Raw genomic sequence first — 13,459 nt, 5'->3', positions numbered from 1 at the left:
GTTTTCAGTAACTACTCCACTCCACCAGGTACAGAGGGAAGTGGGAGTCTGAAAGGAGCTGGGGTCTTGGAGCTGGTTAAACCTCTGCCACTGGTTTGCATTGGAGCAGATCTGGAAAAGCGTGGTTGTGATCAGGCACCTCTGCTGTGCTGCTGGATCCTCACCATGTGGCCCAGGGCTGCTTTGGATCAGCTGTTCTCCCCTTTATGTTGGAGATTGCAGGAGTTATGGAAACAGATTTCCTGTTGTATTGTGCAGGCTAGTTAGAGCTGCAGGAAAGTGCCTTCGTTTGTTCACTGCTTTTTTAAAAGCCTTGCTGAGCTTTCTCCTGCTCCCTGGAGTGGCCCTTCACTTGGTGTCACTCAGCAAGCTCCAGGCACAGATTAGAAGGTGCTGGGCAGCCTGTCTGCATCAGCTCCTCACATGGCTCTCTTCACAGGAGTTGCACTGCAGAACTGAAGTAAGTTGTTGAAGTTTTTCTGGTTTGCTAAAAACTGGAACAGTTTTATAACTATTGATACCTGATATAAGCTGAAGTTGATCTAATTTCAGGCATCATTGAGTAAGCCAGTTGCTCTGAGAAATTAGTCAGAAGCATTCACTGCCTGTATATCAAGAGATGGAAAATGTAACAGTAGTTGGGGTATAAATTTTCTGTGCCAAAACCCTTTCTGTAATATCCAACATCCAGCTGTATAGAAGAGTTATTCCCTGTTTGGAGGTTTATTTCATTTCAGTGTACTGGGAATTAATTTTATTAATTACATTTTATAATGATACAACACATTATCAGAAGATACTACCCAATGACATTTACTGAGTTACATAAACCTCTTGGTTCAGACTGTGCAGCCAGTCAGTTCGCCTTACTTGCCTTGGCTCATTTTGCTGTGGGGTTCAATGTTGTTCACAAGTACCAGCATTCTCAGCATCGGAAACTTGTATTTATAGAATTGTTTAGGTTGAAAAAACCTTTAAGATCATCAAGTCCAGCCATTAACCCACCAGTGTTTCACTCTGATGTTATACAGCTTTTATAAATGAGGTGTACAGTAAAGGTAAAAAGTATAAATCATCTTTTAAAATGGGTCATTTTCTTCTCTTTACAAATAAATTAATGAGAAAAAATGGTGAGAACTTCTAATATCAGATTGTTCCATGAAATTATTTTGCATCCAGAGTTTGCATTGCAGGAGTGAAAAGACTACAGCTTTGTTTTCTGCCTTACAGAAAGTCTGTTGGGTGTCCTTTAGTTTGCATTCTCTTGCAAGAGTTTACTTACATGCTCCTTTCCTTACAAGGGAAAAAGAGTTTTAAAGAATTACACTGAAAAGCAGATTCTTTCCCTGGTAGCCCTGCAGCTGTGCTGTGCAGGTGCCTGCAGTGCCTGTGTCAGCGTTGTGCTGCAGGGACTGACTGCGGGGGCTCCGTGGGCTGGGGGAGCAGGGAGGGAAGGGCTCTTGGCATCCAGAGCTTCCACTGACCAAATGCAGCCACTCCAGCTATTGGAAGCTGCCTGCTGTGGATTGATGGGGGAAACTACAGTTTTTGTGGACAGCTGAGTTAGCCACTGTGCCTAGTGCTAGGAATAAAGGAGCCCACAAAACTTACTGCATGTGCCTAGGGAGTTGGGTTGAGGGGGAATGTTTCCCCTGATTACTTAATGCTGAGGCTGATGCACATGATTCATATTTCTATCAGCCAAAACATGTGTTCCACAGAATACGAATCCTCAGCATAAATCTTGGCTGATTTGAAAAGAAGTGCTGCCTTATGTCCTTTTTGAAATTTGAGTAGCTCTCCTTTCCAAAAAGATGAATAATATATTTTTTGACAGCTCTCCAAAGACTAAAGAATGAACATTTAATGATTAAATCTTGACTGAGAAATACTCTTGGGATTGGCACAGGCTGACACACAATGAAGTGGGCTCATGGACCAAACTGAGGCGTGCAGGCAGTTCATGGAGCTGACCTGTAGCCACGTTGTTGCATTGTGTCTGTTGGCATCCACGTGAATTCATATCTCTGATAAAGCTTGCAATACTCTTTAACAGTTCAGTGAGTCAGAAAAACGAGGAATTAATGAAGTGGATGGCAATTTCTGCTCTCTGTCTAAATTTGTTGTGTGTGGTTGTGTTAAGAGGAATGTGCTAGTGGGCTGGCAGCGGCAGGAAGCATAGATCCATGGAAAAAAAATAACAGCAGCCTCTTAGAGGGCTAATTTAGCTGAATGAATAGCAAAAGGATTTAGAAAGGTCAAGGGGCATTCATGGCTCCCAAGCCATCCTGCTATCTGGAGCTGAACAGGAGAAAGTCCTTCGGCAGGTGGTAGTCCTATGATTGTGGATGCTATTGCAGGAATTCCTGCTTAAATAATTATTAATAGCCAGTTGTGGGTGTTTAGTATAGGCTAATTGGATTAGAATATATAATTTCTTACTGTAAGCTGGTTTTGATTTCAGCCTCTGCCTCCAAAAAAAGCACAACTGAAACAGAGATCTTGGTAGAAGTCAGCGTCTCTTGCTAATGTTTTTGTTATGAAAAAAGGAGAATATCCCAGACCATGATGTACAGCACCAGCATCTGCCACATTTTTTTCATAAATATTTTAACCAGCTAATCCGCATAGGGAACATGAGCCTCTAAATTCAGGGAAGAAAAAATGTTTGGTAGGAAGGGAGGAATATGAGTAAGTTACTAAACAAAAATGAGCCACTTTAGTGGCAAAGTACCAAAAGTGCATATTCTTTTAAAGCAAACAAAAAAATCCCACCAAAACACCAGGGGCAATATTTTTTCAGGAAAAAGTGGTTGTTCTCATGTTTTGTGTTCCTGAGGGGATGTTCCCATTTGAAGCACAGAGTGAGCTCCTGGAGGCCGTGTGGTGTCTGCAGAGATGGTTCTGCCTGGCTGCCCCATGCCCCTGCTGCAGCAGGAGCTGATTTGGCAGCTCAGGATCAGGGCAGCACAGCTTCAGTAGCTGCACTGCTGCAATGCAGGATTCTTATTTAAATGAAAATATTTATACAGATAGAAGACAACTCTTACATGCATTCTGCAAAATGCATTTGGCAAAATGTTAACTTAGAAACTACCTTGTAACAAAGCGCGCACCGTTCAGTTCATTGTACAGCTCCATTGCACAGACTCGAGTTGATGAAAACTGTTGCTTTGTGAAATAGCAGAGTGTGATGGTGATTGCTGCGATGTGAGATTTTACAAGGTTGTGAGGAGGGCCTGCTAAAAAAGTCTGCCTTTCAAACTTTACCTGTTTGGAGGACAGGCTGCTTTGTTAACTGCAGTACCTACTTTTGAACAGTTTCTTTTAGTCCAGCATTTCTTCCTAACAAAGTATTTAAATGCAGCTGTGATGTAGCTAAAATTAGTAGATATTTGTGGCACAGAAAGCAATTTTTAAAGGAAAATGAAAACTGTTGGGAAGCAGGCTTGTTTCCTTCAATTTTTTGTTGGTTGTATTGGATATTGCTCCTGGATAGCATCCTGTTCTGTTCTTTCCAGAGGCTGCTGTTAGAAGCCTTAATAGTTTGGGTTTTTTTTGTTATTGTTCTTCCAGTCACTGAAACCCTCTCAAAATGAAGTACCAGCCAGGTTCCAAAGCCAGTTTACAAGAAAGCAAACACTCAATTCCTGTTTGGAAAGAATAGGTGTTAATGAGGTGCTTGCCTGGTTGTTGCTGTCCCTGGAAACAGCCTCTGCCCCAGCACACGCCAGCTGCAGAAATGCTGCAGTATTTCTGTGCACCAGAGAGGGCTCAGTGCCTGGGCACTTCGGGCAGTGCCTCCCGTGGGTGTGAATCCATCTGTCACAGCTGGGGCTGCAGGGTACCCAGGGCAGCAGGGAGCTGCTGGCTTTCTCTCGTGAGGGTATGTTTGATTTGTGCTTGGCTGGGTGAGAAGACACCATGTGCTTTGCTCACTGGGATGTTTGCTCATAATTTTATAGCTGAAAATAAACAGAAAAGAAAAACTAACTGATAGGCTTATATAAAAGAGGACAGGTTATCAAGCTGGACTTTGATGTTTGTAGGATCTCCTTTCCTTGGATGGGAGGTGGACTGCTCTGAGTCCTTTCCTTGCCTCCCCTCAGCCTGAATGAGGGAAGCTTGGAGAGATGTTCACCTGGTGCCCAGTGTCCTCACTCCTGCACATGCAACAGCCCTGTGCTCCTGACCCTCTTTGCTGTGTCCTTTGGTGTCCTCCCATCCCTCACTCCTGAGTGCCAGGTTTGGCACTGACACAGAGGATTTTCTTGTGGAATGAGTGCAGTTGATGTGCTTTAATGCTCCCAAAAATTGCTGCAAAGAGAATCTGCAGCTTGTTAAAGGCAGCTTTTGTGTCTCCTTAGGTGTCCTAAAGGATTATCTGCGAGAGCTGCCCTCTCCCCTGATAACCAAGCAGCTCTATGAAGCAGTGTTGGATGCAATGGTGAAAAATCCCTTGAAAATGACAGCCAACGGTTGTGAGAATGACCCAAGTGACTCTGAGCACACAGCAGCCCTTCTGGATTGCCTGCCAGATGTTGAGAAGGTGAGTAGTGATAGCATGTTCAAGTAAATCACAAGTTTCAGAAACTAAAGTAACATTTTCACACTGGATATAAAATGTTTCAGAACTGTTTATCAGATCAAGTGGTTCCCTTGGATTTGCGATGCTCCACATATTTGAATAGAATTCCATGCTGCAATGAATTAGAGGGTCTGCATTACTGGATTTGCTCGTTTTCATTTTATATTGTTTCTTTAAAACTGAAGGAAAGGCTGTTATCTCTACTTTTACAAGATCAGATAAATGATAATTCCTGTGTGCTGTCCTGCTCCACATCTGCAGAGCTCTCTGATCTGTGTGTTGTAATTACCTGGGCAAATCCATTCCTGTTTCTTAAGGCTGTGCAATAAAGCCTTCCCTTCCCGTGCTGTGCAGTGCAAGAGAGCTGTGCACTGTTACCTGCCAAATTCCTGTAGCACCACAAACCACAGCCCCTTCTGGGGGGAGGGAGAGAGGGGCCTGCACAGTACCCGGAATTACCTGGAAGCTTGTTCAGATGCTGGCATCATATCGAGGGTTTCTTTATTTTCTAATGTACCTGGATCATCTGTACTGCTTTCTGCAGCCTCTTCTTCCTTCCTGGTATACCCTTTTTACTGTGAGAAAACTCATCTATGTGAAACTGAGTTCAGATAAGAAACAGAGTTTTACCAGAAAGTCTGTCTTAATTGGTCTGCTCTGTCATAGTCAAATACAGCTTTTCTAATTCAGCACTTGGATGTTCTGTTGATGGATGTTGGTAGTAAAACCAGAGCTATCAGCCTTGGTATTTTCTCTCTAGAGTTGTTACCAGCACCACTGTTGTCTAGTGTTTGGTTTCCTGAGCAGTATTTTGTTTCTTTAGGCTACCCTGAAGATGCTGTTGGATCACCTGAAACTGGTGGCTTCTTACCACGAAGTAAATAAGATGACGTGCCAGAATTTAGCTGTGTGTTTTGGCCCTGTGTTACTGAGCCAGAGGCAGGAGACCACCAACCACAACAACAGAGTCTTCACAGACTCGGAAGAGCTTGCTAGTGCCCTGGACTTCAAAAAGCACATAGAGGTTCTTCACTACTTACTTCAGTTGTGGCCAGGTACTTTTATCTGATTAAGGAAAAAAAGTCAAACCATTGCTGTGTGTTTGCACTGTGTGACACTATATGTTAGAGCAGCAACAGAATTCTTAAAATATGAGGTACTATGGCACCACCTGTTAATCTAAAGAAATTATGACAGTTTCTATTTGGGCACTTTGTTGGTTTAATTGCTTTCTTACCATATGGCAGTGTTTGAGTATAATGAAAGAAATAGTGAAGACTTTATGTGAGTAAAGACGCTGGAAAACACAAACCCAGTGACATTTAAGTTTCCACATCTGAATTAGAGAGGTCTGGGATATTTTTTCCCCTGCTCTCCAGCTTTGACCTGATGGGGTTAATTTATTTCCACCCTTGTAATTTGGCAGAGTTGAAGACATCCTTAGAGTAAGAGGTTTGCAGCTTCTACTTGTTTTTGCAGAGCTTTGCATAAGGAAAAATGTTGCTACTCCATGATGGGTTTGAGGTGACTGCAGATGCTGCTGCTCATTTGTCAGCTGCAGGTGGGCAGCTCCAAAGCTGCTGATCACCAAAAATGAAAAGAAGCTTTCTGTCAGATGAGTGAGTCTGTGCAGGAGAGTTGGGCATGTAGGTGGAGGAACAGGGAGACCAAGAGCTATCTGGGCAGCAAATACTGTGCAGAAACTAATCTTGAAACCTGGGGATGGGTTATGGCATGGCTGCTGTGGACTGCAAAACCAAGTGGATGCAGCTCTGCCCACAGGAATGTGTATTGGTTTAAGGGGTAGGAGTAGGGTAAGCAGTAGAGTTTTCTTTCACTTAGAAGAAAAAGCTGAGTCCTGTCTCTTAGCTTGCAAGAACTGTGCAGGATATTGTGTTAAAAGGGAGGTAAAACACAAATGCAGAGACTTGACTGGGTGTACACCACGCAGTGTAAACAGCACACTTGGACTGAATGGAAGGATCACAGTCTGGCCCCTTATATTTAATCTCCTGTAGTTTGAGACAGCTTGATAACCAACATGTTGTGCAATACTTCAATTTCCGTATATTTCCTAGCGAAAACAAATAGGCCTTGTTTGGTCAGACCGTGTAACACTGGCCAGTTATTGTTAACCCATGGCCCTTCATCTTAATGGAGCATAGTCTAAACAGAAGGGGTTTGTTATAGTTGGTGGGGGGGGAAGCAGTGAGAGTTACTGCATGTTACTGTGCAAGACATAAAATAAAATCCCCTGGAGAGACCTGAACTGTGGATCCAGAAGGAGAAGGATTGGGCACATTTCAGGACTGAATCTTTGTGCTTGTGTGTGGGGAGTCTAACAAGAGGGGCTCACATGGTGAACTGCATGGGTTTGTGTGCACTGCCTTTTCAGTGGTGAATGGGAAGTCTCTGCTGCTCATTACAAGAAGCAGTGGTCTGTATAAAACCAGAAGTTTTGCAGCTCAGACGCTTAATAGGCCCAGGTGAGTGAACAGAGCTGTGCTGTTTGCCTCAGGCAGCGGGTCACAGCGGAGGAGCCTGTTAGTCACTTGTGCTGTGCAATGGGGAGCTCAGGTGACACTGCCAGCAAACCTGTGTGAGCGTACATCTGCTTGTGCTGCGCAGAAAAATACTGCAAGGGAGCTTCTTCAGTAGCACGGAACGTTAGGGCAGAAGGAGAAGCACGAGAGGCCAGCTCGCTGCGTTGTCAGCTTCTCTAGGTGTTCTCAGTGGTGGTGTTTTTGTTGAGTTTTAATCTCTTTTGCTGTGCCTGCTTTCTGTTACACCTTAGCCTGGATGAAGTGTGTGAACTGAGCTGTGTGTTTTTTTTGACCCAGAGATGGATGGTGATTAACTTGTACAATGAATTTAATTGGTGTTCTGGGAGTTTCTACTTTTAGAAAGGCTTCTCTGCTGCAATTTGAATCCAGCATGAATCTTCAAAATAGGAAAAAAGTAGTTTTTCCTAATTATTTTATATAAAACAGTGGCAAAACACGTGCAGTGTGTTGGCTGTAAGATTGCGTGTGTCCGTGCGTGCTCTTAGTGGGACATCCAGGGATGACGGTGGGCGTCTGCCGTGGACTTTTTTGTTGCAGCATGGATTCAGTTCTGACAGGTTTAACTTCTCTCTCCTAGTTCATCACTCGCCTGCCAAAGAACCAGCACATCTGAATGCATTTCCTGAGCACTCATCCTGCCTGAATTACCTGAGGCCCAAGAGGCAGAGACCTCAGGTGCTGAATCTGAGCGGCACCGAGATGTCGGGGGTGCTCAGACCCAGGCCAGCGGGCCTAGACAGCCCATCGAGCAACCGCTATGCTGGGGACTGGAGCAGCTGTGGGGAGAACTACTTCCTGACCCCCAGAGACTGCCTGGGGGAGGCAGACTACGATGACGTCCCTTCGGAAGGCACGGAGAGCGGGGATGACAGCAGCAAAGCCGAGGAGCTGGACGGCCCCGCGAGCCGCCCGCAGCCCGGCCCCGGAGAGCAGCAGCCCTTTGGGAGCTGCCTGACAGTGCCGGCTGTGGACTCTGCAGCGGATCACACAGCACACCTCAAGGATCTGCAGGAAAGTATTGACACTCTCATAGGAAACCTGGAAAGGGAACTCAATAAAAACAAACTAAATATGAGTTATTAAATCCTGTCCTGCATGACATCTCCGTGTGCCTCCACGGCCCTCGTTGGGCTTCCCTAGCTGTGTGAGGAGTGATGGTGCCCCTGAACACCTTGTGGTAAGGCCATGGCCCACCTCGTGTTAGCACATTTGAAGCCATTCCGTAATGTTTCTGCCTTTCTGTTAGAAGGCATGGTCCTGATTTGTGTTGGAGACCGGCTTAGACTGTGATGTGATTCCACACAGTGGCATTTCTCCCTAAAAACACTATGCACGTAGGTGGCCTGGGCAGTACCTGATAGAAGATAAAGCAACATCTCTGCTGTCAGCGGCAGCAGAATTCCTCATTCCTGAACTCCTGGCTCTGGTACAGATGTTCCTCTCAGAAGAGGAGGAATGCTGCTTGGCCTGAGTTTTGCAGCAGGGACTTCAGATAGACTTGTTTTACTATATATGCAATGGCTGCTATGAAAAATGCTTTATATAATATTTATATATAAAGTTTTAATTGTACAAATATTAACGTATTACTGTATTAACACTTTTCAGTAATTATTTAAACAAGCAAAAATAAATATTTTTCTAACCTTGTTTGTATATATCTATGTATAAATGTGCATGTGTCTGTAGCTATCTTTGTAAAGGAAAGGTCTCAGAATTATGAAATGTTCCCATTTCCAGGAAGACATGTTCAGTGGTGCCAGGACAAGGTTACCCTTTGGGTAACACAGCATTTGATTTATGCACAGAAACATGGCCAGAGAGAAGGTAGGGTGAATGATTAATGTAAATGACCTTGTGTATTGCAGGAACAGCGTTTGCAGGTGTTGACTATTAACTCTCACACACACACACCACCCTTTTTCTGTTTGTTTGGTTTGTTTTTTTTTCTTGTTTGTTTCTTCCTCTGTGGGTTTTTTCACATATAAAGAAGGTCTGGAAGGTATTTACTTTTCAAAAAATATTTTTTGTTTTTCCTTTATAACCTCTTGCTTCATTCTTGATGTTTTGGTACATTTTTTTCTTTCCAGAGTTTAATGTATTCCTTTTGTGGTACTCTTGGCTACTGCTGGTAATTAGATGGATTTGAGCCCTCTCTAAAGGGTAGTGGCTCTGGAGATGCAAGATACAAGTTCAGCACAAAGCCACTTGCTTTTTTTTTTTAAATTACTCTCCCAAAAATGGAAACTAGAGTTGTCACATGAGGTTGAATGGGTGGAGTGATATTACTCCTGGGGAGTTTGGGTGGGATTGCAGTTCACTGTGACCTTATTAGATTCAGCTATCACCATCTTCTCAGAGCTCTTTTATCTCGAGTCATTTGTGGTGAGCCATTAAACGTTTCATGTTAAGGAAACACATTGTTCATTCAGGTAAAAATAGTCATCAAATTATTGTACACAGGTGTTTTGACAGTCCTTCTAACCAAAAGGACATACAGAGTCATTCCTTGTCCTCTGCAGGTCACATACACACCCCCAAGGAAGGGGGGATTTGGGCAGGTGGGGCTCAGAAGGTTTTGGTGTTTTCAGAGGACAGCTGCTGTCAGCTGGCAGGGTAGAAATTATTTCTACATCTTTCTGGTACGATTTTTGGCATCCCACCTTGGCTTTCCATTCACCCTGTGGGTAAGTGCTTTTCTGCTAACCTGTACTTCCTTATACTGCTTAATTGAAGTTATTTATTTACAGTAGCAAGGAATTAAAAATTGCTATGGCAAACTTCACCCCTCTTTTCTAAGGAATTATTTTAGCATGATTCCAATGGGCTATTCAATCTCACTAATTTATTTTTATAAGTGTTAAAAGATGCAAAACAATTATTGCAATATAATGATATGAATGAAAATGTAAATTTAACCTGAAGCATTTATCAATAAATTGATGTATTTTTTTAAACTTTTATACCTACAGAATGTGCATACTTTTTAAACTATAAATTTAAATTCTAAATAAAATTTGAATTAAAAGTAAAATCTGTCTGTGCCTATCTTGTGATTATTTACACCTGTCTAAGCTGATGTCATCCATTTGCACTGGCTGCATACATTAATTAATTATATAAAGACATTTAACTTTTCAGATGTTTTGTTCTGTTGTCATGTCCAGATTGACTCAATGTTTGAGTTGGATAATTAAAAACAAACTACTACTCTATTAGCATTCTTTGAAATACGTTTGCACTTAAATTTATTTATTAATCTTTCATTGCTTGTAATAATCAGATGATGTAAGTGGTCACCTCTTGAATGCACGTGAGCTTTTCCTCCAGGAGGGCTCTGTAACTCTGTCAGCTTTAATATTTTAATATTGCAACAGTGGAAATTAGTGACTCCATAAATTGTATTCATATTAATATCATGAGGTAATTAAAATACATTGATATATTGTGTTACTGAAACATTTCCTGGTAATTTAGTCATAACAACTTATATTTCGTATCTTAGAAATCCTCCTTTAATGAGACATTTCCCAAGTGGTATTTTTGTTATGTTATCCCATATATATATATTCTTGTAGAGATTGTTGCATTTCATACAGTTATTTATATAATCTGGTCAAGCTGCATTCTTTTTGTGATTGTTACAGATTCTTAAGGAACAGGATTACTGTGGGAATTACCTTAATCTAGGAGCACTAAATTGGGAGATTAAAACAACCAAAGCAGTAATTAAGTTTTATACACAAAAGGGCAGCCTCTGGCTGTGTGTGGATGCAGGGCAGAGCTCGTCCGAGCCCTGTGGCCACAGCCAGGAGCCTCCTTTGCTGTGCTGGCCTGTGCTGTTGTCTGCTGGGTGAGACTGCTTTGGCATCAGGAGCTGCTCCTGTTCACCAGGGACTGGAAGGGGTTAACAGCAGAGGGAGAGCCTGCAGTGGAGTTCAGAGAGCAAACTGTCCTTGGAGTCCTTGGACTTCCTTCAGGTGTGACCTCTGCTTCCAGGTAAAGAAAATGGTGTGGGTGCTTTTACAGAGGCAGTTCCAGGGCTTGCACCAAAGTCACATGCAAATGGTTGTACCCAAGCACAAGGCACTGATGGCAGGGCTGGGTCACAACCAAGAGTTGTAGTTTGTAGTCCCCAGGGAAAAGCAGAAATGCAAAGGTAGGGCTGTGCTTTCTTTGCTGCCAAGGGTTAGGGATATGATACACTTCAGTGGATTTAGGAGTGGACTAAGGCCATTTGTAGAGTTTTAATCCTTTCCTGTTTGTTTAAATAGGATTTTCCACATTCCAAACACTGCTGGTGCTGTGTGGCTGATCCACCTTTTTGCTTCTCCCCCTTTTAGCTTCCCAAAGTGGTCATTACAGGAGCATGCAAGAGGTGGGTGGGAATGGTGTGGAGTGTGGAATAGTGGGGTGGCATGACCTCAAGCTGGCTTAAGCCACTGGGGACCTACATGCTCAGAAACCAGGTTTTTACATCTGTCTTTCCCAAATGTGTATGTAACCTGTGTGTATGTTTGTTAATGCACCAGACAATCAAGAAATTGATCTGCAGCTATTCAGACATGTTCTGAAAACAGAGGGAAACATCCCCAACAGATATGTAGGATTTTTACAGAATATAAATCTGACAAACCAGAGAAACACTTGGTATTTCCACTGTCAGATCTTAAATCCTTCCCCTTTGCCCCCATCCCAAGGAATAGGATGGGGATACTGGGATTCTTGACAAGAAGTGTGTTTTGAATAGGAAGCAGCTGAAAGATGGTTGGTTGGGGTGTGAGGAGGACTGAAGTTGCACTGTCATGTAACTATGATACATTTCCTTTAAAATGTCATCCTACATAATGAATTTACTGTTTTCATTCTGCTTGTCTCTTAGAACCAAGCAAGAAAACCTGCAATGTCTCTTAACTTCTTCAGGGCAAAACTGCAATGGCCCGACATGAGATGATGCAGAGCTGGCCCTACAGGTATTTAAACATCTAGAATTGTGTTAGACAGATTAAAGGATCCTCATGGGATGTATAATCTCATGTCTCCTGTGTTAGTTGGGACAGAGATGAGGAGGAAAATGGCTTTCAGGAAGATTACTCCCTTCCATTCCTGCAGCTCCCCAGCTACTTTGCTCTAGGGAGGGAGGGGAGCTGATAAGCAGAACCCTGATGTGCTTCCTCTTTGGCTTTGCTGTTAGGAAAACCCATCTGAAATCCCTCTGTCTTTTGGGATATTTTCTTAATCAAAACTCTTAAGAGTGTCTCTGTGGTGGGGAACAAGGCTCCCATTGAGGCTGCTGCCTCTCCTGGGGTGTAGTGACAGAGCTGCAGTGGAGGGGGTTGGCTGGGCTTTCCAGATAAGCCATGACCATCTGATTGACTGATTTATATGTCGTTTGCAGCCCTGTTAATCAAAAGAAATCTGTGGAAGATGCTCTGAGGGGGTGTACTAATGAAGTCCAAGCCTGATAATAGGTGAGCTTTTTAATTAGTCAGTTGTATGATGTTTACATATCTGTGTAGAGCAGGCTGTTAGTTAAATATTGATTTAGCAGAGGAGCAGTGTTCTCTTCCTGTTTGCACTCTGCAAGCACTGTGCTGCAGGTGCTAGGGATATGCTTGTTGAATTTTCCTTGGTTTTAATTTAGAACTAGTTCAACATGAAGGACAAGAAATATTGCTATAATATTTAAACTTCAAAGTAACAAACAAGAGACCATTTTTCAAACCAAGTCCTATCCAGTGGCTACTAATCTCTCTTAAATCAAAGTTCAATCAAAGTGCTAAAAGTACATGATAGAGAGATCCTGGCAGTAGAAAACTGAAGGGCCATGTCTTTAACACTGCCTAACCCCAATTTGCAGTGTTTATTTTGGGATGCAGGAGCCTCACACAGATCCTGTTTTCTCCTTGGCTGTGCTTTACTCTGATGAAGCAGAGCACTGGGGCTGGCTATTGCTTGTCAGCTGAAGATCCTTTCTGCAAATCCCCTGTGTGTCAGTTGTCTTTTGTGCTTTAGTGTCTACTGTGGCCACATGGACATTTGTTTGACAGGAGTCTGTGACCCTCAAACGGTTTGGTGAGTCATGGAAAGAGTGAACTCACCCGTATAGGGTTTAATCTGTCCTCCTCTGATAGATTTAATTTCTGCCTGGCAGGCTCTGCTCAGTTACATGGTGTCTGACCTGGCTATTGAAGTAGCAGCAGAACCACTTACCAAAGACTCCTCTCTGGATGGAGAGTGGGCATTAATATTCATGAGCTGTTACTTATTTACACTGGTAAATATTAAATCTTCTGTATAACACCAT

The 13,459-nt window shown here is 43.0% G+C and overlaps 1 protein-coding gene across 1 annotated transcript in view; it reads left to right on the top strand.

The window, feature by feature from the left end:
* SYDE2 (synapse defective Rho GTPase homolog 2) overlaps nucleotides 1-10,180 on the top strand; it is a 28,115-nt gene extending 17,935 nt beyond the window's left edge. The window contains exons 5-7 of the mRNA XM_041421591.1: nucleotides 4,368-4,549; nucleotides 5,412-5,643; nucleotides 7,730-10,180. Coding sequence (XP_041277525.1) covers nucleotides 4,368-4,549; nucleotides 5,412-5,643; nucleotides 7,730-8,235 — 920 coding nt within the window. The 3' untranslated portion in view covers nucleotides 8,236-10,180. The remainder of the gene's footprint in view (nucleotides 1-4,367; nucleotides 4,550-5,411; nucleotides 5,644-7,729) is intronic.
* The last annotated feature ends 3,279 nt before the right edge of the window (nucleotides 10,181-13,459 follow it).

This window comes from Onychostruthus taczanowskii, unplaced genomic scaffold (genome assembly GCF_017590055.1).
Source record: "Onychostruthus taczanowskii isolate IOZ18803 unplaced genomic scaffold, ASM1759005v1 scaffold7, whole genome shotgun sequence".
Lineage (NCBI taxonomy): Eukaryota > Metazoa > Chordata > Aves > Passeriformes > Passeridae > Onychostruthus > Onychostruthus taczanowskii.
The sequence above is the reverse complement of the archived record's forward strand: the minus strand, read 5'-3'. Positions and strand labels throughout refer to the sequence as shown.